The sequence below is a fragment of the Tetrao urogallus genome (genome assembly GCF_951394365.1).
Source record: "Tetrao urogallus genome assembly, chromosome: 12".
Classification (NCBI taxonomy): Eukaryota; Metazoa; Chordata; class Aves; order Galliformes; family Phasianidae; genus Tetrao; species Tetrao urogallus.
The window spans coordinates 3093262-3120440 of NC_136825.1; the positions used below are offsets into that span (position 1 = coordinate 3093262).

Genomic DNA, 27179 nt, shown 5'->3' on the forward strand with positions numbered 1-27179 from the left:
GACTAAGAAAAAAGCCTATTTTTTATGAGCAGCTCATGGTCAGCACAAAGACTTTAAAAATATGTATGTACAGAAAATGTGTTCCAAAAGGAAATCGATAGAAATTCAGACCTATTAATGTGTGGTGATAGCATCATCCAGAGCCTACAGTATGGAGTGCCACGCACCCACATGCTGTGTGCTACACCTGTGCTGCCTTCCCAAAGATTCCTCTGTTCCCAATGACATCACCTTCATCACAGCAATGCACTGCAGCAATAAGCTCATATTTGGGGCCCCGACTCCACAGCAAAGCTCACGTCATTCCAGAGCATGGAGGAGACTGCTGGCAGGATTGGGGCTTCACACTGTGTGGCATTCAGTGATGTATCCCACAGGTAACACAGGTGATCCTCCCTGAGGACTCTGGAAATGCTGAGTGGCAATGAGGTTTCTAAACGGTTCAGGCTTTCCATTTACAGACTATACAGACAATACGTCGAATAGAAAAATAATCCCCCAAAACTGTAAAAAAATTGTAATCAATTTGAAAGAGATGGGATGCTTTTATCATGGAATGGTCTCTTTTATTATTAAAATTGCAAAATCCAACGTCCCGGGTTTGGTGGATTCTCACTGAGACGTGCAAGGAGTGGTTTTTAAGACTCTGGTCCTCAACATCTGGTGCGATCTATTCCAAGCCGAGCAGCGCTGCGCCAAGGACCCGTCTGTGCGTGCACAGTGCAGTCAGTCCTCACCACTGCGCCCCAAAATCGCCGTCTCCCTTTAGCGGACTGACTCACGGGTTTCTTTCCAGCACTGGAAGCGGAGCCCGGCAGGGGGAGATCTCCGCATCCGAATGGGGCCGAGCCGCTCGCAGCGGCCCCGCCGCCCGCACCTGAAGCGCTGCGGCCCCGTCCCCCCGAGCGGCCGGCAGCGGGCAGAGCCCGGCTCCCGTTCACCGCGGTGCCGAGCGGTCCGGAGCGCGCCGGGGCGGCTGCGGCATCCCGCACAGCGCGGCGGCACCGCCGGCATCCCCCGGCACGGGCGGGCAGCCCCTCTCCTACCTGCGCACCGCGCCGCTCCGTGCCTCCCGCTCGGCTACCTGCCGTGCGCCCGCCCCGGCTCGGGGCCCCGCCGCTGCTCCATCTTGCGCGGCGCTCCTCCTTCCTTCCTCCACCTCCTCCTCCTCCTCCTCCCTCCCGCAGGGGCTACGCGGACACCGGCGGCCGCTCCTCGCATCACCGCGGCGGGCCCGAGAGCCCCCCTGCCCTCCGCCCGCCCAGCCCCGCATCCCCCCCCCGACTCTTGCATCACCCCCGGGCCCCAGGAGGGGCGGGCGAGGGCCGGCTCAGCGCGGGCCATTGGCAGCGGCGGCGCGGCGGGGGCGGGCCGGTGGCGGCAGCGGGTTCGGCTCGGCTCGGCTCGGCTCGGCTCGGCTCGGCTCGGCTCGGCTCGGCTCGGCGCTGCGCGGTGCGGTGCGGCTGCAGCAGCGGCGGAGGTCCTCATCTCCGCGCCGCTCCGCGGCCGCCGGCCCGCTCCCCCGAACGTCCCCATGGCCACCAAAATCGACAAGGAGGCGTGCAGGGAGGCGTACAACCTCGTCAGGGACGATGCCACCGAGGTGAACTGGTAGGTGCACCGCGGTGCCGGCATCTCCTGGACGGGCACCGATGCTCCTCTGTTCCCCGGCTCCTCTTCCCCCTATCCCCGGGATGTTTTTTGGAATGCGTTCCTCCCCTTCTCCTCCTTTGCCTTCCATAAGGCTGACTTTTAAATCCCGTCTCCCTTCTCTTTTCCCCTTCCCAAAGGGTGACGTTTAAATACAACGGCTCTACGATCGTCCCCGGAGACCAAGGGGTAGACTATGAAACCTTTAAGAGGAAGTGCACAGGTAAGCTCCTTCCCGATGCCTTTGGCACATACAGGGGGAGAGATGGGAGAAAACTTGGGGGAATTGCAATTGGTGCTGCTTCCCCTGTCCTGCACGGTTGGGTTTCCTGCTGCCATGAAGCACAACTCCCTGCAGTCCATAGTCCAACCACTCCTTTGTTTCACCCCCGGACTTAAGATCCTTGGGGCTTTTTCCACCCTTTTGCACAATTTCTCATGGCTTCTCCACCATCACCGAGACAAAAGGTTCGATTAGCAGGAGTCCCATTGTTCGGCGCCGCGTTTTCAAAGAGTGACCTCTTGCCGACGAGCAAAGAAGCGTTCCGTTTTGGTGCCTAAAAATGAACTCAGACAGCTTGTTTTGCAATAAATGGTGCTAATGTAACCTCGTGTAGAAGGCTTGCTCAGATTTTTTCAGAAGGTGAAATCTGAGCTGCGGTTCTGCCCCAAACAATGCGCTGGGAACAGGCGGCTGTGGCACAGCACGACCCACCCGTGGGGCTCCGGGTTGAGACGTGGCAGCTGATGGTTCCACTGTCGGATGTGGATTATCAACAAAGCCCAGGGAAAGCCAAAGATAAACAGATATTTAACTTCACCTGATCGCAACTTTCGACGCCTTTTACAAAGCTTTGACTTTGCTCCAAATAACTTCTGGGGGATGTGGGATGTGGGACAGCTTCTCCCCCGGCGTGGCTGCTGTTTAACAACACTGGTATGAAGCATTTGTAATGAACTGTAGATAATGCTGCTCTGCTGCTGGCAAAGCTTCCTCCCTCCTCTAGTTATAGAGCAAGTGTTAGGTCTGTGTTTTTACGTTATATTTGTACTGCAGAGGAGTTGGGTGCTGAACAGTCTCTCCCTCCTCCAGGTGTGCCTGTGGCACTGAAGGCAAAGCCCCACATCCATAGAAATGCCACTGCCTGTTCCATGGGTCTTCCCTGCCCCAGGGCTTGGCTGCATTCACTGGGTCAGAGAGAAGGATTTCCAGCGACTTAAATGTTGGCAGGTTTTGGTCAGTTAAAAAATATCAAAGGAGAAAATATGTTGTAGCCTTTGCATTGCAGTTGGTGATCAGAAGGGTTCAGAATGCTCTGCTCTGACGTTTGCAGTGGGTTCTCACCAGGATTATTACAGCTACTCAATTCCAGCTGTTCTTGGGAGCTCTGCAGGGAAGATTCTCAAAGCCAAAAATCATCCTTTAGATGATGTCAGAAGAGCTGATGACGTATGTGGCAAAAACTCCTTCCCACCTAGCTCTTCATGTGCAATATTAGGATAAAAAAGAGCAGCCAGCGTGCGGGGGGACCAGGGCTCAGTGCTTCTGAAGTTCAGCCCAATGTTATCTCAGCATTGTTTTCCTGGAAGGTCAACAGCACCAGCATCAGTGCTGTGTTCTATGTCTCCTCCTGTGGCTGAGATAACCGAGTGTCTCCAAGTCCCTGGACATCTGAGGCTTGCAGAGGGACCTTCCCCATTTATTTCCCCTCGTTTTTCAGGAGCTCATATCTTTATTTTGCCTGGACTGACTTTTGATGTTTTGTCTGGACTGGTACCCTCTATAGGAATGGTTCTCATTGTCTCTGCCATAGCATGGGAATACTTTACATCGAGTGGATAAGCAGGAGGAGGGGCTTTGGCAGGGAGCAGTCGCTGGCCGGGCTGGGTTGGATGCGAAGAACAACTAATGGAGGCATGCATTACACTTTGGAACATGGCCAGTTTTGTTTTCTTACCATTGCTTGCATGTGACAAACCTTTAAAAAACAAGGTATTAAAATAGACAGAGTTTATGGAAACTTGGATTTATATCAGCAAAGTGGCAAGCTGGCCCCACTGCTGGAGTGTTTTTACAAAAAGGAATTTGCACACGTTTTAGGCATAAGCACGGTAATGGGAAGAGCTGAGTGAAAGGCATCAGTGGGGTTGAGGTGGCCCATTAGACTTTGATGTGCAGCTCAGCCCTTACAGCAGCTGGGTTCCCTTCCTTTCGCTCTTTTCTCATGCAGGGCTGCTGCTTGGCAGATGAGGGGCCAGGGGTTATTGGTTATTCCCCAACCTTCTCTGGTGCACAATTGCTGCAGGCCAGGAGAAGCAGGCAGGCTCAGGTCCCAGGCTCCTGGCTGAGCACCCAAAAGGATCTTCCTCTACCCACAAGTGCAGCGCTTGCAGAGGGTGAGACCAGGTTTTGGTGCCTCCATCTGTGCAGCCACCCTTTGTCTGGACCACTGGATTGAGAACAGGGCTCATGGGCAGTTGTCGTTTCCTTCTCATCTGGAAGAAAGGTGCCAAATATTACTATGAAGAAGAGCTGGTTGGAATATTTTTACTGGAATGAAGTCATTAAGAAAGAGTAGGAAGGGCTGGGAAGAGCTGCTAGATATGATTCCCTCCTATTGCTGCATGTGCTACCTCAGCTCCTTCTATGTTTTGCTGGAGGAGAGAGGAGCTGCCACTGATGCAAACAGCTTCAGAAAACATGGTGAAAGGATTAAAAAAACCCTGACATTAGAATGAACTTCCTTCCTTGTTTCAAATTCCTGTTTTGTGAAGAACACTGCCCCCAAAGCCACAAAGTGCTGCAGCTGCCTTGGGTAGAAGCTGAGCATAATTTGGTGGTTGAAGGTGAGAGCGTGAGCTGGAAACGCTCAGCGTGCGAAATGTCACCAAGAGCACTAATTCATGTGGCACTGAGACCAGGGTGGCCTTTTGTACCGGTTTGGAGGACGTCTGTCCATGGTGGATGTCTGCCTTGTGTGCTGGCAGAACCTGGGAGGTGCCGGAGGGGTTTGTTGGTAGCAGTGCTTCTGCTCACTTTTCTTTTCACGCAGCCCATGACTGAGTCTGTAAACCTCCTCAGGGAATGAGAGAGGCTGAGGACAAAGGAAAAAGTAAGAATTTGCTTGAAATCGCTTCTTTTAAATAGAGCAGCAGCTGAAAATGACCACGTTAGGAGCCAGCCCTGCAGAGCCCCGTGCTTTGCTGCTGAAGGAAGGCGGTGCAGATGGAGTTGATCACCACAGCTCTTCCTCTACTCTCAGATATGTGTTGCACATGGGAACCGTGCTACATGTCCTGGGGTGGGGGCTGTATCTTCCTAAGCTTTTTGTACTGGCAGAAAACTGTAAAGTACCGTGTACTTAAAGTATTTTCATACTTGAAGCATTTTCAGTCCCCTTCTGTTCAAGATCCCAGTGTGACACCTGTGCTGCATGCACAGCCTCATCCTTGAACCTTTGCCTATCAGTCACTGCCATGCTGTTGTTGGCAAGGTCCGTATGAGGCCACAGGATGACAGAGACACTTGGGCTGTGAGGCTGTAGGCACTGCTTTAGTCTTGTCTGTCCTCCAAAGGCAGCCCAAGAGGTGTGAACACCTCTCCAGCCTTTTCTGAACTAAAGCCATCAGGCTGGTTTAAACCACTGACACAGTCAAGTTCTTATTAGGAGATTAGAGGTGGCTGCTGATGGCACGTCCTCCTGCAGTCCTGTGTAATGACCAGCCTACGTGACTGCACTGGCCTTTGGGTGACCCAGAGAGTCTGGAGACCATAAGTTAAGGGCATTAATTGCGTCAGGGTCATTAAACGCAGTGTAGACACCCCCTGTGTCTTCTGGCTGAGAGCTGTTTTGGTTGGGTTTAGCCGCACAGATTACCTCGGCACTAAACAAGGACTTAATTCAGGGCTTTCCATCCATTTGACTTCACAGTTGCAGCTTTTCCCTTTGCAGATGGCTTGGGTCCAGGCACAGCTTTCATTTGGTGTTCAGTGGTACATGGACATGAGTTCACTTAGGCGAAACGCTGAGCTGGTGAACTGGAAGCCAGAAAGCCAGATAAGAGTTGAAGGTTATTGTACAGAAGGATGTTAAGGCTTCTGGGTTTTGTTGTTCCTTAAGTTTCATCACTGGGCTGGTGTTGCTGTTGCTGAGAACAGCAGGATGACTTAAAACTGAGATACCAACGTAAACCACCAGGCAGAAACATCCGCTTCAACTTTGGGGTGCATCAGTGATACCTGACTGCACGGACAGCTGGGTTCACTTCCCATACCACAGAGCAGCAGAGCATTGCATGGCCTCTGTCTGTAGTTTATTTTAATGTCTTTTTTTTCATCCTGTCATTAAGTAGTAGAGAGATGGGAAGACTGTTTCCTCCATGCCACATGTGAGCACTTGTTTCTCAATGCATCTCTGACAAAAGAAATAATGAGCCTTTTCTTTGGAAAGCCCCAGCGCAGATAAATAATTGCGATGACAGCATGAAATGGGATCGTTATTCATGTGTCTGAAAAGATCAGACCAAAAGCACACTGTGCATTCAGTGCGAGGAAGAACTGGAAATCTTTGGGCTGAAATAAATACCCTATAAAACCGTTCCTGGTTTTAGGAGAATTAGGAAGAAAACAGTAGTGGGACTTGCTTCTGGTACAAATGTGGGCTTATGACAGTTGCCCTATAAACACTGGCCTGTATATAAAATTTAGGAGTTAAGATCTGAGAGAGAGATCACCAAGATTGCATTGGCACCTTAGGATGGAGTTAAGAGCTGTAAAAATGCACAAGGGGTGACGAATTAATGCACACCTTCCTTCCTTCAGGGAAGGAGACAAACTTAGTGCAAGCCAATGCCAGCATCCTGCCTCCACATGGCAGCAGGGCAGAGAAGGGCTGGCAGTGTCCCCAGGGCAGCTGTGGCTTATCTACCAGGATGCTGCACAGCAGAGGGAGCAGGAGGAGCTTCTTTATGCACGTGTGTCTGGGTGCCCCGCTCAGCCATGGTTGGTGCCCCAGCTGTAGTTCTGCAGTCAAACCTGATGTATTTGTCTTGGATGGCTTAATGAACATGCTTGCATGGTGCAAGGCAGTATTGCAACAGAGATGCACAGGCTTCAGTACAGGGACAGAACCAGAGTGCTGAGAGGTTGGGATGGGTTCTGTCTGCACCTCCAGCCACGTGGCTGAAAGGGTGGCCAGAGAGGTGGAAAACTGACAGGCTGATCTCACATAAACCCAACGAAAAAGTCCTTTGCGCAGCCTGTGGGCACTGCCAGTAACTCACTGTGGGGAGAGCACACACAAGCAGTTCTTCCCGTGGGCTGCGTGCTGTGTCACCCTGATGGAGCAGGCAGGTGAAGCCAAGAGTGTGGCCATTCAGTGCCACCACGGGAGGCATTCGAGGCCAGGCTGGATGTGGCTCTGGGCAGCCTGGTCTGGTGGTTGGTGACCCTGCACATAGCAGGGGGTTGAAACTAGATGGTCATTGTGGTCCTTTTCAACCCAGGCCCTTCTTTGATTCTATGATGATGTGAGAGTGGATTTCTTTCTTGCAGCTGATAGCTTTAACTGATGAGTCAGTGCATTCTAACCCAATGGGAATTTTTGTGTAGAGCTGAAACAAAGGGTTTGAGCGGATGAAAAAGAGGAGAATGCCATCAAGGAAATCTCTGCAGCTCCACATCAAGCTTTGTTTACAGCCAAAGGCAGTTTAATCAGTGTATCTGGGAAATCCTGCATCGTAAGGGGCTTGGAGAGAAACAATAACTAAGTTCATTAAGGCATTTGTTGTACTTCTAATTGTTTGTATAGCCCTCTTGCCTTGCCGTGCAACTGCACTTAAGGGAATAGTGATATCAGTAGGAATTAAGGTTAATTTCTGCTGTGTGTAACTTGTGAGATCTTCTCCAATAAAGCTGCTATTTCCATTCCACCCAGAACTATTAATAATATCTTTTAATTGCTTCTCTACGCCCTGAAATTCGTGGCTGAGCGATGAGGAAGGTGGTTGTGTAGAGCTAGGCAGGATTTCCTCTTGCAGAGGAAACCTTCTGTCTGTGATTTGTTGGATTCCCTCCACATGCAGCAAAATTCCTTTTTTTTTGGGGGGTGGGGAGGAGGATTATTAACGGCTTGAGGTTCTGAGCAGAGCCAGCACTGATGGCACCGATGGCTCCCAGCACAGCGAGGTGATCTGGCAGGGCAGAGCCCATTAACTGTGAAAGAGAAAAATCTGGGAGCATAAAAGAAGTCCTGCTTTGATCCCGTTATCGCTCGGAACAGGCTTCAGACTCATTGTGAAACTCAACTGCTTCTGCTCAGGGATTTTCATCAGGAGGGTCACATAACCAGGCTGAGCCAGTGCTAAGACAGCCCGCATCTGTCCTGTTGTCCTGTTGGGAAAGGAGACAGGCTGATTGCTAAGGGCTCTGATTCACTTTCCCTCTTGGCTTCATCTGCATCTGCTGAAGAGCTCCTCAGCCACTGCAGTCACAGACTGGCAAGCTAAGTTAAAGCATCGTGCCTTGGAAGTCTGCACTGAATACATTGGAAACCTGCCTCAGGCAGGGCAGTGACTCAGAGCCCACATGTAACCCGCAGTTGCTCATTAAACTTACTGGGACCGAACACCATGAGGTAGTTGTTCAGCCACCGAGTGCAGGTGTTCTGATAGCCCACATGGAACTGCTGGGTTTGGCTCTGGGTGCTGCCACTGATCGAGCTGCTTTCAGACAGGATGGGAAACTCCATCGAGAAGCAAATCCTGCTGCTTCCAGCGATCCCTGGGTTCATACTGACAGATCCCTAGTTTGGATTGTTCCCATTCATTCTACTTTTGCATTAGCTTTATTTTAAAGGAGTAGATTCCAAAGCAGGCTTCAGGCTCTGTAACAGCCTTTAGTAGAAGAACAGGGATCAAAAACCTCCACACTCAGAATGGAAAGTGATTATCCACGAGAAGGGCTGTGACACAGTTACAGAGCTGTAGGGGACAGGACTTGGTGTCATTAAAGTGCCTTCCAGCACTGAGTTCCCATAGGAACCCCAGTACAATTCTTAGCAAAGCGTGGCCTCCTTTCCCGTCAGATCTGGGAAAGCAAAGTCTTTTTTCCGTAGAACTGTTAATAATAACGTTTGGGGATTTGCTGTCTCTCTTCACCTTGGGTATTTCCTGGCTGTCTGTTCATTTACGGCTCTAATCAATCTTGGCAAGAGGATTTACTGTCAGGAGCAGGAGTCTCACCGTAGGTTTGGTGCACTTGCCAGTCATTGGGCTTCTGAGAGGGAAGTTTTGTTTGCCTGCTCTATCTGTGCACTTGGCTCTTCTGGTCTGCCAGAAGATCCGTCTGAGTAAGAGCTCTCTTTTTCTTCATTTCAAATCTGAGATCTTCAGAAGAGTTTGTTTGAAACGCTCCAGCAGGCTCACACACCCCTACATACATTTTCCAGCTTTCCCCAGTAGTCCTCTGTCAGTGGCAAAAAACAGAGAGAACAAAACAGGAGAACACAGGTGTTTGGGTCCTTTTGGACTTTAAAACTTGACGACATTCATTAAATGAGAGTTGTCTTTACTGACACTTTGGCAAAACACGGCGTTTAAGAATCAGATCTGTCAGCTTTCAGAGAATATTCCCTTTTTTTTTTTCCTAGCAGCATATTTTCTGGGGATGAGCAATTCCCAGCTCCTTTTCCCCATTCCCTGGAGCTGCCGGGGCTCTTGTGACCCTTCCTGGAGCGTGCTGACCTAAGGGATGGAATTTTGGCACGTGTCACTGCACCTGGAGTCCGTGTTCTCACCTGGCAGCAGTCGAGACAGCAAGTACCAACAAAGCACATTGAACTGGTCACAACAAGTGTAACCAGAATGAACACGATTCTTCTCAAACAGCAAGTCTGTTCTTCTATTTTGAGTCATCTCCCTTCATTAAAAAGGTCTTGAGCGCCCTGTAACAGATGCAGTAGCTATGATTAGATATATTCCACGATTGCACAACTGTCCATCTGCTCTGCTTCTCTGCACAGTCCTGGGTAAGGCTCCAGCATCCTGCGTGCCACTGAGGCTGGGACAGGATGGATGGTGTCACATGCTTATCAAGTGTCTGTTATCATGCAGGAGTCCAGCAGTCTCAGTGGACGAGCTGCTATGCAATGAAGGTACAAACTCTTCCAAAGAGTGTTCAAGGTTTTTACACATAGAGCCGAACTAAATAACTCTTGTCTGGTCTGATATGGCAGAAACTGGCTGGAAAGCAAAGATCAGAACATTTTTTAAATCCAAAGCCTTTGTCTACAGGGCTTGGGAAAGAGTAGAAAAGCACATCTGGGGAAGCAGCTTCAGATTTGCTTTAGACACTTCTTCTATCCTCCTCTTTTTCTTGCAAACTCATACTCCAAGTGAGCCACAAATGTTGCTGAAGGGAAAGCAGGAAAAGGATCAGATTTACACAGTGGCCAGTTTCTGGGTGTATTTTATAAAAGGTGATCTTCATCTGGCTATCCTCTAACAGACGGGCTGGGAAATCACTTTCTTCTCTTCTTGAGCAGTGACCTAGAGATGAATGATCAGTCTGAATGTGTAACTTGGGTTAGCTCTGGGCTGAATGTGTAACCAGGCAGAGCTCTGTGCTCTCAGACTGCCTGTTGATTGTGTGTTAGCCATTTCCAAACTCATTAGCAGTGCACTAGTGAAGCATGGGCAAAATCAGATTCTTCCCAGTCGTGCTTTGCCAGCAAAGGACACGTGAACAGAGCTCCTGTGTTGCCCTGTTAGTCCAGCACAACGCTGTCATAGTGCAGTATCAGTGCTCTTCGGTCTTTAATCTGTGAGCAATAGTCTTACTGCAGAAAGCAGTGAGGGGAGGATGTTTCTGGTTTTAATCACCTTGTTTCTGTTGCTTTGTCCCTCCAGATGATGTTCGATTGTTTGGCTTTGTCCGATTCACCACCGGTGATGCCATGAGCAAGCGAGTCAAGTTTGCCCTCATCACCTGGATTGGAGAGGATGTCAGTGGCCTGCAGAGAGCCAAAACCGGGACCGACAAGACTCTGGTCAAAGAAGTAGTACAGGTAACCCTTCTCAGCCAGTTCTCATTGCTTTTAGCTCTGCCAGCATCAGCAGGAGGTGAGAGAGGGGGAAGCATCGAGTCATGCTTCATCTTATTGATTAATCCTTTAAAAAGAAGACCGTTTCTTATTGCCTGACTTCTTACTAAGAAGACTTGACATCTGCCCTTCGAGAACTCAGGCATAAAGAAGCACCTTTGAACTTAAACACATCTTAATTATTACCAGAGGAGAGAACACGTGCTTCCCCCTGTGTTGCCATTAAGAAGTTTCTTATCTCTTTCCTTGATAAGAAAATGACATACTATCAAGTGGTAGAGAACAAAGCATTATTAAGTTAAGCAAATAAATCTAAACAGAAAGATCTGTGTCTGTTTTTAAACTTTTCCCTTGAGGCCTTTTGTCTCTGTACAGTGAATTCATGGACACAATCAAATGGAGTCTAAGGTCCCTAGCAGTACCAATTAACCGACGGCTTTTAATAGCTAACTAGGTTTGAATAGTCTTCTGTTTGACTGTGGGCATATCAGAGAAGAGAAATGTGCTTGGTGCACACGTTGGAAGGACTGGGCTTGAATTGGATGCCCCAGCAATGTGCCCAAGCTCTGTCAAAGTGAGGAAAAGCAAACACCTACCAGAGAGAAGTGAAGAGTGGAAGGCTGCTGCTGGAAAGGCAGAGACGACGCTCGTGTTCAGCACGTGTATTCTGAAGAAGCGTTTAAAATAAGATTAGCTCTTTCAATGAGACCTAAGGCCAGCTGCTTAATTCCTTATAAACTGGTCATTCTTGCTGCACCAGGAGAATAAGCTGAATATTGCAATAATTTCCCTTAATTATTTTGCTCTTGATGATGTAAAGATATCTTCCAGTAGGACCATATGGAGGATGAGAACAAAGCCCCCTCAGTTCATTGGTATTTTGTGTGATAACAGAGGATGTTTAGATAGGGAGCATGAACAATATAACAAAATGTTCTGAAAGAACAACTATGCAGAGGGGCTCCTTTTGAAAAGAAACTTCCATACTGATACCTGTGAGACAGGACAGCAAATCTCTGCTTATGTGAAGCAGCTGAAACTGCATTATTGCAACCGTAACTAATGAATGATTCATACTAGAATCACTAAGACGAAGATTTTTAAAAGATGTTTAGACAATTTATTTCTGTTGGGCTGAGTAGCATTCCCAAATTCTGTTCTAAGATCTGTCCCTTAGGTCTGCTATGTATGATTTGCAATTCCACTTGTTTCATATTTGATTAGTAACTTGTGTGAGTTAAGAATCCAGTGCAACATGAACCATCCCTGGCTGCTCGTGAGGAGACTTCTTTGTACAGCAGATAAAAGCTTCCAGTTCTGTGATCTATGGGAGAGACTGGCTGGGCTTACAGAACAGCACATCTCCAGTTTGAGAAGTGAAACTTCAAGGGCGTTTGCCATCTCGTAATATTTGCAAAAGCTAACTGGAGCTTTTTATCCAAAGCATCACTGTGAGAGGAGCCTGCTTTATACTCTCTGATATGTTGTAGATGCACTGATGAGCTGCGGCTGAGCTCTGCTCAAAGCTGAACGAAAGCCAGCAAACATTGTTCTTCCACCAAGAGGCTCAAAGGGAGAGAGAGTCAGCTTCAGTACCTGCCAGCAAGCAGAACCCACAGAGCTGCATCTGTAGGACGAGGAGAGTTCACACATGGTGATTATTAACTGTCTCCCAGTAGCACCTGCCATAAGGAAAACCAGAGGGATATTAACCGTTGAAGAGTAGATTAGGGGCTCCTGAGCAAAAGGATGCAATGCTACAAAGCAAGGAGAGCAACTGGGCTCTTGCCCTTGCTTTTGTATTCCTCCCTTGGATGGGGGAGCAGGTGCTGGGAAGGCTGTGGGAGGTGGCTGGGGAGTGGTGCTGCTGGTCAGTGGAGGAGGCTGCCAGGAGATCTCTCAGGAAGCAAGGACAATTGATTTTTAGCTGTAATAGCTGTAAAATTATAGGGATGGATCTCATCAGATACAAATAACTGTATTTCCTCTGAAGAGTACTAGCTGAGAATCAGATCTTACTTATTTGGAAATGTCCTTATCGACTCTTTGATGTTGTTGGAAAGAAGGCTGTGCACTTCTTTTGAATTGCAGAAAAAAATGCATTTCTCATTTAAGGAACACTGAGTAGCACTTTTCACAGCCGTTTATTTTCTCAGATGCAGGCTGTGACTTGGTCCAAGCAGTTCAGCTGCAAGAAGGTTAGAAGTAAGGGCAGGACCAGGAGCAAAACTTCCAGCTAAGGAACTTATTTGACAAAACAGTAATCCCATGGTGACTCCAGCTAAAGGGCTTCATTTGTTTGAGTACACAGAGCCACTAGCTGTCATGCCAAGGCTGCATACAGATGCCAGCAGATACCAGCTGAGCAGAAGGACTCTGGGAATATTTTCTGCTTGGCTACAAAGGATTCCATCCAAAACTGGTCTTAAACTCACCTTTTATGTTCCTGGCAACAAAGACATCTCTGCCTTTTCCCTTCTTTCCCTTCTTCCCAGCGTGGCACAAGCCATGGCCCACTCAGCATTAGCACAGGAGACTCCCTCTGCTCCAGCTGTTTTCTAACCTCCTTTATCCCAGAAGCTCAGGAGACACAGAATTCTGGCCTGAGCCCAGAATTCAAAGCTGTTGTGAGCTGCTCAGTGTGGTTATCAACGCCTGCTAGCATGAGGTGCAATTCAGCCATAAAAATTCCTGCAAAGTCCAACCTGGCAACGGTGGGCTTAAGTACAGGAGAGTCAGGCCTCCCAGTAAATGGCCTCATTCACTCTGGGGAGAGGCAGAAGGATGAGATTACATGCTTTCTTTTGAGTAAGGACAAGCCCAGACCCCGTGGTTGCAGGGCTGGGAGTGGCAGTGCTGCCATGGAAGGGTTGGGATGGAAAGGCTGGAGAACTGAAATCAAGACTTTGTTTCTCTGAATGTTGCTTCCTCTCCACAAACTTGTTTCCCTTCATGACTGCATTTCCTACCAGGTGATTTTAACCCCTCATTAGGCAGTGTGGAGCTCTTTTTCCCAATGGGACTGACTTCCCCTGAAGAGCTGTTTGAGCAAGGGACTGACCAACCTTTGTCAGTTTGCCTTCCATAACTTTTCACTCCTCTCTGTTTTCTCCAGCACTCCTGCCCCCACAAAATCATGTGCTCTATTACTTGCATAAATCATATTCAAAGTGAAACAGTTCCATTTCTGTGAGCAAATATTCATGGCATTTGATTCATTATTATTTTTGGTGAGGAATTTGCCCAACTTCAGTGATGTCAACAAGTTTGCCAAATTCCTGCTCTGGAGCTCATGGTCAGATCTTCATCTTCCTTGCTTGTTTCTCTTTCCTCCTGGGCTCCTCACTGCACTGATGCTGCTGTCATGATGAAGGACCCACTTACGGGGTTATTGTCTTTCATTAAGGGCAAATAGATCGTATCTAATGGTCTATCCATGTATGTGCACTGGGTTTCTTATGTGAGTATGGTAACTTAAACAGAAAATGATTTAATAGTTTTCTTTTTTTTACGATCAGAAAATCAAATTCATATGTGGTACTGCTGGGAAGGGAAACAGAATTGCACTTTTTGACAGTTCTCTTCTGGTTTATTGTGATGACCATACCAAGTGGATATGGATGTACATGAACTCCTACTCCTGGTTTAGAGAAGGTGATGACTTTATAAGTAACAGAAGTAACTTCTTTAAGCAGCCTCCCATCACCCCACATCTGAAACACAGCCCTGTGACTTCCCCAGTGGGATGCAGAATGGGTAGGAAGAATTTGCAGATCAGCTGAAATGCAGTTTCCACTGCTGTGAGATGTGTTTGCCAGAGGTTAGAGCTGGCTTCTCCCAGTGGCTGGAAATGATGTGTGTAAAAGTTGGCAAGGTATGAAATGGAAGAGAGGAGTTTTGCTGATGGCTTGGACTCCCTTATCTGATTGCAGCACCAGGTTGGGTGCAGCCAGAGTGGAGGGCAGTGGTGCTGTATTGCAGTGCGTGTAACCTTGTGGCTCTCCTTGCTCTGAGGGAAGCCCTGCTAGAACATCCCTTTGCTGCAGCCATAGCACATTTCTCATCTTCCTACATGACCTCAGGTCTAGGACTCACACCATGCTGGGAAAGAAACTTGGACTATGGACTCTGTCAGCTCCTCTGAAGCAGTACCTTATGCACAGAAAACAAGATGTCCAATGGATGGGAGCAGTGACATTAAGCAGGGTGGATCTGAGGATTTTGAGCATCAGTGGAGGCCACAGCAAGGCCCAGTGTAAATAAAAACAGCAGGTAGCTGCTTGACTACCTGGCACCATCACTCACTGCTAAGAACCCCTGTGTCTATAGACGATACAAGGATTTTCCTCCTGGCTGCAGGCCTACCCATGCTGGGATTTATAATGGCCTCCGCAGATCTTTTTGGGACAGTATCTGCACCAGGCAGATTTTCCCTTGGCCAGCTCAGGGAAATTTTATGACCCCAGATGCTAAACATTCAGAGCCTGGATTAGGCAGAAAATCTACTCCACCTTTTTGTTTTCCTCCTTAAAGTTGTCTGGAAGAGAAAGTCTGGACCGACCTTACTGCACAAATTTCACACCTCCCAGGGAGGGATGCAGGCTTTGCTTTTGTGACCTGGCCTGCATGGTCAGAGCCCCTTCTCTCCATAGTGGTACATGTGGATGTCACAGCAGACTGCATTGCTTAGCTGTAACCCTCAGCTACTCAGGCACAAAGGGAAGCAAGTGCTAGGTTGGTATATTGAAGAGCCATGTGTAAATTGCACTTTCTGTGTTGCGTTCAGTGATTTAAGAGGCAAAGCATAGCACTGTGGTTACTGGCATGTTGTGTGAGTGATAAATGGTGTCATTGTTTCAGTTATCTGCAGGCTGCTGGTGACTGGTGTGAATACAAAGGCTGGGATTCTGCAGGGCTTGCTGTAGTTGTAAAAAGCTTGGGGGTAGGGGATGAAGAAAAGGAAGTAGAGGGGGTGAAATGAAGATGCTTGTCAGCATAGCGAGGGCTCAAGCATCAGAGTTATGCATCATGCCTTAGGCAGCTACAAGTACTCTGCAATTCACTTGAGAGACATCAGATAATGGCATTTGTGAGGGAAGAAACACCATGGACTTTCCCCACCCCTAAGAGAAAGAAGCTCTTAAGGAAAATCTGGTGGCAGAGCAGAAAGCTGACTGAATCAATGCTGGCATTGCTGCTAGCTACTCAAAGCTCCAATCTTTTCTTGAGCTTTGTCTGAGCCAGTCTGCTGTGATCAGTTATTTATAACTGCAGATGACAGTCACAACAAATAGGGACCATTGCTTGGTTCAGCTAACATCAGACCTGATTAAATCAGCCAGGAGTTGTTTTTTATTCTGGCATTTTCAGCAGGATCAAAAAAAAAAGAGTGAACTCTGGGTAACATGGCCCTTGGCTGAAAAGTGCTGCTGTTGACCCTAAGTGTTGGTCTCCAATCTGAAGCCACAGCCTTCTTGCCCTTGCAGTCATCAGATGCTTTTAACAATCTTAGAATGCTTCCATGCTTCCCTTCATCTTATGATTTGTGCCCTGAACAAATCTTCACAAAGCTCAGCCCCAGAGAACTCAGACAGTTCAGAGCAATGAGTGGCTGGAAAAAAGGTCAAGCACGATCCCAGAATCAGGAATGCTAGGCAGTAAACTCACCCCAAGCACCTTCTCCCTTGGGGCCAGGCTTGATGGGACGCCGTGGTGGGGGAGAGCCAGTGTGAAGAACCAAAGGAGTCCCTACAGCACCTGCAAAGAGAAAGGAATAAACTTCTGTTATTTATAGCAGTGACCCAGATTGCTCTGTGAGGGCACAAATCTGGCACAAGAGGTGGCCCCGTCAGCTAAGAGGATATTGAAGAGTGGCTGGGAACATAACCCATCTGGCCAACTGCTGGGGGGAAACTATTCCAATCTGGTGTCCCGGTGGCTCTGACATGAAATAGTGACTGACCCCCATAGGGCATCACCCAGGAATCGTCTGGGTAAGTGTCCACTTGAGAAGTGTCCAGTGTTTGAGTAATTATAATTGCTGGTGCCTGGAACATAGCTTCCCTCTGGCCATACATGAGTGGACTTGCAGCCTGATTTCAGATACAGCTTAATTCTGCAGACAGGGCATTAAAGGAAAGCCTCCCTGCTTTATAAAATATGTTTTTCATGGAACCTTTCTCAGAAAGGTTATGGGCCTGACTCAGCTGTCACTGCAGTCAAGCTAGCACTGAAGCCATGTAATCGCATACATGATTTTTTTTCCTAAATAAACACTTTATTTCCCATTTCCCCTGAACTCTGCTAAGACATGGATGAGTGCCTGTAGCATCTGTCCATCCTCACACCAGAAAAACTGAACATAGGTTGAAGCAGAGCAGACAAGTCTCCTCCTAGCTACTATAAGCCTTTTTTTTTTCCCTAATCAACCCTTCAGCAGTGAGGATTTCCTACAGTGTGAAACAGGATCAGTGCAGCATGGGGTCTGATGGGGAGGGAGCTGTTCTGCTCTCCGTTCCATTCTTCCACCGCATGAAAGAAGTGCTGGGGCTCTTTCAAGCTGCATCCTTCTCCACCCCCTCCTTTACCCAACTGCAATCCCAAACAGAGACCCTCGAGACGATACCAAATAAAGAGCTCTCTCATGGCTGAGAGCCTGAAACCAATTAGAAACTCTCTCTGCTATAGGCACTGTGCAGTCCTGGTCTCAGAGATCCATCCTGAGAAAGGTTTTCTCTGTTCCCAGCCTCACGTAGCAGCATGCTGCCTAGGGCTTGCCTGGCTCACACTGTTACAAAGAGCCTTCGAGCAGCCAGCGAGCTGCCCTGCAGTACACAGTGCATTAACAGAGCGTGTCCTTAAAGGTCACCTGGGATCATTAGACCATAGAGCACTCTGGAGCCTATTAACAAAGCCTTTCTAGGACAATATCTTGGTTTTGGCCATGATGTGAATTAGATAGTTCAAAGGAGAGGTCAGTAAATCTACCGAAGTAGACTTATAAGCTCTTGGTAGCATCTGCATGCTGCTCTGCCTTTATCAAAGCATCCTTCCTCCATCCGGGGGTATGGCTCTGCAGTGTGCTGTAGAGCTGGCTTTCTTTTTAGGAGAAGGGCTCCCAAAAAGCACTGGGACACCAACAGGACTGGTGACATGGCCAAGGCCACGCTGAAGGTTGTGGCGGCTGTCAGCTCCTTAGTTTCCACACTACTTAGGGCACTTGACCTAACCTTGCTGTGCACTTCTTGCTAGGACAAGCTACTGCACAGGGCAGGATTAGCTCTTGCAGCCGGTGCCTGTAGAAGCAGACACATAAAATTGCTCAGTGTTGAGTCATAGAATTGTAGAATGGCTTAGGTTGGAAGGGACCTTACAGATCGTTGAGCTCCAAGCCCCTGCCGTGGGCTGGCTGCCCAGGCTCCATGCAGCCTGTCCTCCAGCACCTCCAGGCATGGGGCATCTTTACACAAGACTGGACAAGCATCCTCTATTTAACAGGCTTTTTCTTTACCTCTTGCAGAACTTTGCCAAAGAATTTGTGATCAGCGACCACAAAGAGCTGGATGAGGACTACATCAAGAACGAGCTGAAGAAGGCCGGGGGGGCAAATTATGATGCACAGACTGAGTAACCACAGGAACCTCCTGGCACCAACACCCGGATCTCCAAGGGAGGGGAAGCACAGCAAACTAACACAGCTGAGAGATGAGGCAGCTGAGCCCCCAGCTTTCTGTGTGCACTCCTCAGAACTCCCTTTCTTTGAACAGCGGACTTCTATTTTCCATTCCATCTCATCAAACATTCCTCTTTGGGGTTCTGTTCCACCCTCCCTCCCCCCTTTTTTTTTTAACTCATAACTCTTTCCATGTTCTCGCATCTGTGGAATTTAAGTTTTGCTCTGCTTTGGTCCATATTCAGCACTGTGTTTGTAGCAGCTTGCCATCCTGTCCTTCTTTGTCTGCATGCGTGTGTGTATGTATTATTTAGTTGGGCTCAACCTCTGAAGGGAGAAAGTTCTGGGGGAGTTGTGATCATGGATTCTTTTCTTTGTTTTTTTTTTTTCTAATAGGTTCTCACTGATACTTTTGGGAATGATATTTTTGTCTGATCTAGGCTCAGGTCAACACGAGTTGAGTGCACTCCAACTTTGATTAAACTGTCTAAGCTTCAGCATCCAGCTCAGAACTGATCTAGCAGCTTAAAGAACAAAGCGAACAAACAGCAAACCTTCATCTCTTAATAAATGGGAATAAATTTGCCTTAAACACTGCTTGACAGTTGCTATGCTACGTGCTACATCTCTACCCCTCCCTCTTAAAAATAAGATCCAACGCGATCCGAATGTGGGGGTTTTGTTCTTTTCTGAAGGTATCATGGCACAGTAAACCGGGGGGGCTTAGAAATGTCTGAACATTTGTTCACTATTTTGTGTACTTTGGTCTCTGGGTTTGTATTTGACTTTCCAAACGCTGGGGCTCAGGAGGTGAAGCCGAAACGCGTAGATTTCCTTTTGAACATCTGCATAAATGGCAGCCGCTGAATCCTCGCAGCCTCCTCTGCCCGTGAGCCCATCTGTGCAGCTCAACCCAACAGCCTGAGCGATGTGGGGCTGCAGGCAGTGCCTCCTGCACTGTGACCGAGGGATGCAGCATGGAGCTCCGTCCCAGCCAGGCTGAGACACCCAACAGCTCGGGCTCAGAGATGACCTGGGCGCAGTTTGTTTGGTACCAAACTGTCGGTTTGGGGGCTTCTCTGTATGGCTTTCTTTCTTTCATTCCATCAAAGATAATGGTCCCCAGAATCATGTGTAGGGGAGAACTGTTGTACTGAGGCTTGGAAGTCAGCGCTATAAACCCATTATGGAAATAAATGTTTTTCAAGAACAGTTCTCAGAGGCTCTGTTGTTATTCTGTCTTCCCTGCAACAACAACCCTGTATTTAGGAGCTCTCTCAATCCTCAGTGTAGGGCTCTGAGCTCTTGTAACCTCAGTGCTATTGGGACAATTAAACACTGGCTTAAATGTAAAACAATTCTGGTGCCTACAGCCCTTGCCTGCTCTGAAAGCAAAGAGGTGACCATGGCACATCTGACACACTTCTGTTCAGCAGCTCTGTGCCCACATTTCCAGCACCAAAATGCCAAGTGGAAATTGTAATTAGGTCAAAGAGAATTTCACACCCATGTAAAATAACCATAGAGAGCTTGGGAGCAGATTTGGGAGTAAGAATGACACTTGGAGTGAAGTTGGGAAGTTTCCTGCACAGACTTCCATGGGGCATTACCATTCTGGGACCAACCTTACTGAGCTTTGCACTGAAAGGAGGGAAATAATGGTTATTTTAACAGGGCTGACAGCAAAGAGAAGCATAACGAAAGGGAAAGAGCTTTGCAGAGAGCCTGAGACACTCTGGGGCTTTGCCTCACTGCTTCAGTGGCCACAATAAACTTTTACGTGACAGATTGTGGGGTACAACTGAGAATTTCTACAGATTATCAAAGATTTGTTTTCTCTGTTGGGGCCATTCTTGCCCAATGCTGATAGAGCTGGGAGGGGAGGCACTCCAGTTGCCCCTGCCTTGGGTTTTCTCCTCACTTTGCAGTGGGTGTTCAGAGCATTCCTGCATGATAACCATCCCATTTACCTCAGTCAGTCAAGCTCACAAATCCCACATTGCTCTCTGGATTGTCTCTGGGGCGTTCTCATGCACATGGTCACATTGTGACCACAGGAAGATGGAGATCACACTGTGAGCTCAGCAATTGCATAAAGGATATTGGATACTTCAGAGAAAAATGAGGAAGACAAGGAGCTACTCATCTGCGGTAGGACACCAGGACAAATCCTTATGGAAAAAACAAGCCCAGTGAGTGACACTGATAACAAACAACTAGTGATTTTACTGTTGTTTTCAGCCTCAATTTCGTCTTCTCAGGTGGGTCCCCAACCACACCATCCTGCAGATGCTCTGAAGAACAGCAGCACAGTGGCAGCCAAGAGAATCACGGCCACACTTGTCGAACCTGCAATCAAGTGCAAGATTAGCTGTGTCACTAAGAATGCTGTGGGCGCATGGCCAGCCCCAGCTCTGCTCAGAGCACGTGAGCATGCCCCCCAGGTGGCTGCTTTGCAGTACCTGGGACAAAATCTCATTCAAGAATCTGCTATTCCCCTCCCTCTGTGTGAGTGATTTCTCTAAGAGCAGTCTAAACTACAGAAATTAAACGGCTTTGCTTATAAAATGCTGCTGATACTTTGCCAATACTAAAAAAAATTTTATTTTCCTCAAGAGAGTGATTATTGGTAGGAAGTCAAACCCTTCCCAAGCCTGCAATGGGAGCAGCTCAGCGAGCACAGGGTGATGGGCCTGGGGAACTCACAGCCTCCTCTGCAGGCTGAAAGCTACTTCTGGGCTCTGCTCTTCTTGGCTACAAAAGCACCTTCCCCACAGTGCCTGCACGCATCATCCTTCCCTGTTAATAATTAAGAATGCAAGAAAGAATTCACAGCCCTTATCAGAACTGTGCTGATAACACTGCATCCTGGAAGTTATGAGACATGGATTTGCCTTTTCATTTTTAAGGTAAAGTGCCCTGCTTTGCCTCCGGATAGCATTTGCAACCTGTTTTTGCCTTAGCAGCCTCTCTGCTGCACAAAGGCTTTGGGGCCACGTTCCAGGAGCCTACTGTGCCATATGTGCCATATGCCAGGGCTTGGGGCCAGGGGTGCCTCTGGCAGCAGCTGGGGCTGTGCCTGGAGGGGAGCAGCCTGAGACAGCACAGGCTGCTTTAGATTTGGCCTCGCCAAAGGATTTTCTATTCCTCCCCTCAGGTAATGGATGCCAGGCAGCACCCACTTTTAGCAGTGAGCTGAGCACAATATCCTCCAGCATCTTCTTGATGAACACAGAAGTAGATAACTATTTCAGCAGGTCCTGGTGGGAGGTTTTTATGCAGTATGGGCGGATAATGGGAGGGGATGGGGGTCAATGATTGGCCCCCAGAGGGGGTTAGGGGGCCGTGGAGGCCAATGGATAGAAAAAAGGGCAATATTGTGGTTTGAGCATGGGGGACAAGCAGGGCTGCTGTCAATCAGAGTGGCTGCAGCACACTGGAGGGCAAATTCTGCCCCTGAGGAGTAGGGGGGTTGGGACAGAGAACAGCAGAATCAGGCAACCCCATGGAAACTGGCTTGTGGAAATGGCTGGCGTGCTCTGCCTTGGTTTTTATAGTGCTGTCCCAAAGAGAGCATTATGCCAGATTACTGGCTGATGTTAATCAGGCTCCGCTCTACGGCCTCCTCGGGTGAGCTAATCTCTCCGGTTTGAGCCCTCACGGTTCTTTAGCATCCCTGGAGGGGCTGCAGACAGGTGAAGAGGAACTGTGAGACATTTTGTGTGTTACAACACACAGCACAGAGGGCCACATCGTTCAGTGGCTGTCAGTCCAGGAGCTGTGCTCCAGGTGTGACAAGGTGGCTGTGGTTCTGCTTGCTGCTGGCACAACATTGTCCCTGAGCACAGAGCTGGGAGCAGCCAGGAGATCTCCCTGATTTCCCCAGGTTGCAGCCATGCGCTTGTGGAAGAGCAATATAACTGCTCTCTATTGAGCTACTAAATTACATCCCCTCCACCCCAAAATGTCACACTTTGGGGAACTTGCTGGCATACGATGGGGGCAAGGTGCTAACACAGTCCTAAACTAAGGCTATGGGCAAGTGAGGAAAAACACAGAAAGAGGTGTTTTAATTGCAGCATGATGAACTTGGTAGGAATAAATGCAATAAAAGACCATTCACAACTCCTGGGGGCCTTAGTCCCTATAGGGTATGGTCTTTGCTAGTGTGATTTGCACCTCTGCTGGCAATCCATATGCTAAAAACAGAACCTCTCCAGCTTTCACCACATCTGTTTCTGGTCTGGAGGAGCTCACTTTGCTCACGAGGACCAACGGATTTGTGTGAGTCTGTCCGTGCTGGGAAACGAAGAGAAATCTTCCCAGATATTTCATCTTTTCTCCCTCCACCATCAAAATGTCCAATAAGGTTTTTCATTAACCTTAAGACATCTCCAGAATGAAACCGTGTTTCCATGTAAATACAGCTGAAGGGGAACAAACAGCATCTGTTCTGCAAATATTAAATGCGGGCAGTGGATGAATAGACTGATCTCCTCTATCGTGATTAGCCACATTTCTGCCTTGTAATTTTGGCTTATCGCTCAGCAGAAACTGTAATCAGGATGTGATACATCCTATTGGCAAATTACAGCCAGGCAGCTGTCTGAGGCAGCAGCTGAAACCTTCGGCAATTTCAGCAAGGTTTTATTGCAGCCAGGGCAAGGCTCCAGTCAGTATATTAGCAGCGTGCTTTAAAAACAATAAGGGTTGGAACTCGTCCCACTGAAGTTAATTCTGACGTTGCTTTCCATGGGAAGATGTCAGAAATCCAGCAGGTCTCAGGGGTGTCTGCAGCAAAGGTAGAGACTGAGAGAAGCATTGTACTCTTTTGCACATTAAAAGTGATTTTGTAATGGAATGGCTTCAGATTTTTTGGATGATGCATCATCATTCCCTGCAGTACCCCCCAGAGCTGCTGTTTCCAATGGCCTTGTGCTGGGTGTCGTCAGATATCATATTTTATGTGGAACTGTTTTGACTTTTCTACAGCATTGTGACATTTTTACAGTTTCAATGGAATCACGTGGCTGATGGAAAACATCCCAAACAGTCACAAAAAAACACACGAAGCCACAAGTAAGCACTTCCTTTTCCTTTCAGCTCTCTGTTTGGCAGGAAGCATCTTGCATTTAGCTGTGCCATCTCTCTGAGACACTTAGGCAAACCTAATGGAGAATCCTTACGCCTCCGGAATCGCATTGCTGCTGGGATAAAATGGATGCAGGTGTGGAGTGATCTGATAGAGAATCTCAATCGTGACCGTACAGAGTAGCACACCTTACATTCAAAGCACAAGAAAATGCATTACCCTCACCTTGCTTTTTTACAAGTGACAACCTGTCAGATGAAACAATAAATCTGCTAGCTGGCCTCTCCTGCCCCAAACCTCTTAAGGCTCCAGCTCGTGTTTGTTTCTGAACACTCTCAGCCAACATTTCATTTTCCTCTCGTACTGATACTTAATGCCTTAAGTGCTTGGAAAGATAAACACTGTCTTTAAGCAGCACAATCTCTTGATCAGTTTATCTGAGGATTATTACACGAGTGCACAGAGGAGTGAGTCATAAATTGAGCACATTTTTGCCCCAGCTGGTGATTTCATTGGGACCAGTGAGATTGTGTATTCCAAAAGAACCATGAAAATGGGACACGGAGGAGATTCAGCTAACAGTTTTGTCCAGTTAACAAAACCCACTGTGATGGGGCAGCAAACTATGGAAGTGTGGCCCACGCTTCCCGGTGCTGGGGGGTGGAGAGAAAAGATGCTTTCCTGGGATCAGATAAAGATACACCAGCCTTTGTTAGCAACAGTGCTCTTTTTCCCTTTCAGTGCCATTTTAATAGATTAAGTTGTCTGAAGAAGGGTTTATGACTTTTGCCAAATGCTACTTTCAGAACAGCCAGAAAAGCTGATGTGTCCCAGTGGGAAAAGAATATAAGAGATGAAGTGGAATTAAACCAGCACGAGTTCATCTTCTTAAATCCAAACCAGACAAGAAACAATGAAAGTTTGGTTTTGGTGCATGTTGGACCAAAATGTAAGAGTCTGAATGATGTGCTGGGGAAAAGCTCCAATAGAAACACCAGGGCAGATTAAAACAAGGGGTGGGAAGCACTGCCAAGAGCTGCCCCGAATCAGCTTGCAGAGCACTGTGAGAAATGACAGTGATTAGAACTTTAAGTTTGAAGAGTCCAGTTAGGGCAACTGCCAATCAGCTGATGTTCCATTAATGCAGCTGTCCCTGATACCCTATTGATGCTCAGCTTACAACCTTCCATTCTGCAAGGGTATTTTTCTGGTGAGTTTTAAAATCTGGTGAGTGAAGAAAGTCCATGTTCTGCATTCGCCAGCTCACAAACACTCCACACAGGCCAAAGTTCTCCCAGAATTTAGCTTTACTGGTCATATAAACCACAACAACAAAACAGCTCTGACTTCGAACTTCCTTTCCAAGCTTAACCAGTCCCAAGGTTGCTCCCTGCTGACACACTTCCATGCCAGTCTGCAATTTCTCTCTTGTATCTGTTTGCAACTTGTAAAACTGACCTGTAGCTGTGATCCAGCAACGTTCCCATGGGAAGAGTCCTGGTATTTGAACTGAGTACAGCTCTGCTTTTATAAGAAGGTTGACAAAATTGCTACGCACTAATGAGTCATCTTCTCAGATATTCACAAATATTCTCCCAAATTCACATTTTACTACATTATTTATACCAACAGATGTCGAGGCAAGAACAAACTTCAGTTCTTCCTGAAAACTGGCCCTAATTTTAGGTTGGAAACGCATCTTCCTAATGAAAAACATGTCAGAGGCAAGGATGTTTTCAAAGCAACCGATCCTGGCATCTTACACTTTGAAACTAAAGCCATTTCTTTTCTGAAAGGATTCCATAAGACTCACACATACTTAGGACAACAAAAGATCTTTTTGTGTGTGTGTGAAAGTTGACCCATCACTGGACCAAGAAATCCAAGCTAACAAACAAATGTGCAATGATGGTAGATGATTTGGGCACTTCTCTACAGTGTAGGTTCTTGGACCATTCATAGCAGTCATTTTTGAAATTCTTTCCTTTTGAAAGGTTCTTTGTGAGGGAAATGTTGCTTAGGTTGAATCAGGGATATGGAATGGGAACAGAGTCCATTTTCTTATTAAACAGAGTACTTTTCATGTTATAAGCATGACAGAGAGTATACATCACAGCCTGAAGTTTGATATTTGAATCCACAGCTAGACTTGACTTCCCACTCTTATTTCAAGACATGAGTAAGGACACATCTGCAGTTTACATTCTGAGCCATTCAGAGGCCACTGACCAGTTCAGAAAGAACCTGAGAGCTCCAGATTCAGCAGCTTGGCTGTGAACTGGTGTATGAAATGGGCTCAGGAAGACCTGGAAAGACCTGGGAGAGCTGAGCACACTCAGATCCACCCAGGGAGCTCTCAGATTTTCCAAGAACAGAAGTAGCGAGCAGTGGAGACCTGTCACTTACTGCAGCCTCCTTGGGGCCAGACATCATTAGGTTATTGCAAGCAGAATCTAACACACTTCCACAATTTCTTCATACAGTGCCTCCTATCCCTCTGTCATCTGATAGATACAAGCTCTGTTTGTTACCCCAGCACTGAGATGGTGCCTTGCTATTCTCTTTGACAGAACAAGAAGCTTTTCCACTTCACCAGGATTTCCGATCCAGACAATGTTCCAACAGTTACAAATGATATATATTATCATTTATATGTGTTATAAGAGCATCACCAAAGAAAACGTCTTACAAACAGTGATCAGGTTTCTGTGCTACTTCTTACCCTTTCAGAGCTAACGATAATGTTTTTCATTTCAGCAATGGAGTACAGAAGAAACAAAATCTTTTGTTACAGGTCACCTGGTCCTACTTTCTGTTCCTTTGGATTAAGTGGAAAAGAGCAAAACGGACTCAGAGCTGTGATTTTGTTTATTGTGCATTCAGAGTTTTATGTTAGATTCAACGATGTGAATTATTACTGAACTGCATCTGTTAAAGAAACCTGCCCAAGTAAGATCTGCACCTACTGGCTCCAGCTCAGCTGCAATCCATAGGCTTTTTACCATCAATATTTATATGATCAGACACGAGAGCTCTCTGTAATGGGCAGGCAGACACAGTGTGTCTGTAAATGAAGCCAATGCTTTTCAGCCTCTAGCAAGACTGTGTTCTTAATTAAGTATGAAAAGGAAGGATAATTTGATTCAGAAGTAACATTACCTCTCCTCTACCTGGGCTCACACCAGAAGGTACATTTGCTTTTGCCATTATAAATCAACCACTCAGTGCATTAAGCGCACATTTGTGATGCTCAGAGCTTCCTTTCTATGCCAGCTAAAAAACAAGAGCAGATGAATCTAGAGCACGGGGCCAGGTGTCCTGAACTAGTTTTCAAGCAGAGTGCTACAAAGAGAGGGTTGGAGGTTGGGCATCACGCTGGGTGTCTATTAAATTTAAATGGTGTTTCTCAGCACGATCAGCAAGTCAAGATGCTCTTACTTGATGAGCTCAGGAAGAAACAATCACCAAAAGGGATGGATTGCCACGCTCTGAGTTTGACAGCTTCATAGCTGCCATGTGGCTGCATGTTGGACTTTCCTTGCAGTGCTATGGCTTCACACTGACTCAAGGAGCAGCTTAATGCCAGCAGTGATCTGTCCCCACTGATGTGATTTCCTCAGCAGCTGTAACCAACTGCTTGATGCTGCTCTTTGAAAAGTATCCC

At 47.4% G+C, this 27179-nt stretch overlaps 1 protein-coding gene across 1 annotated transcript; it reads left to right on the plus strand.

The window, feature by feature from the left end:
• Positions 1-1534: 1534 nt before the first annotated feature.
• Positions 1535-18381, plus strand: COTL1 (coactosin like F-actin binding protein 1; the record flags this gene model as incomplete). Its single annotated transcript, XM_079541622.1, has 4 exons — positions 1535-1611; positions 1791-1873; positions 10558-10715; positions 18271-18381. 4 exons carry the CDS (start codon positions 1535-1537, stop codon positions 18379-18381), a joined length of 429 nt encoding a protein of 142 aa, XP_079397748.1.
• Positions 18382-27179: the final 8798 nt, after the last annotated feature.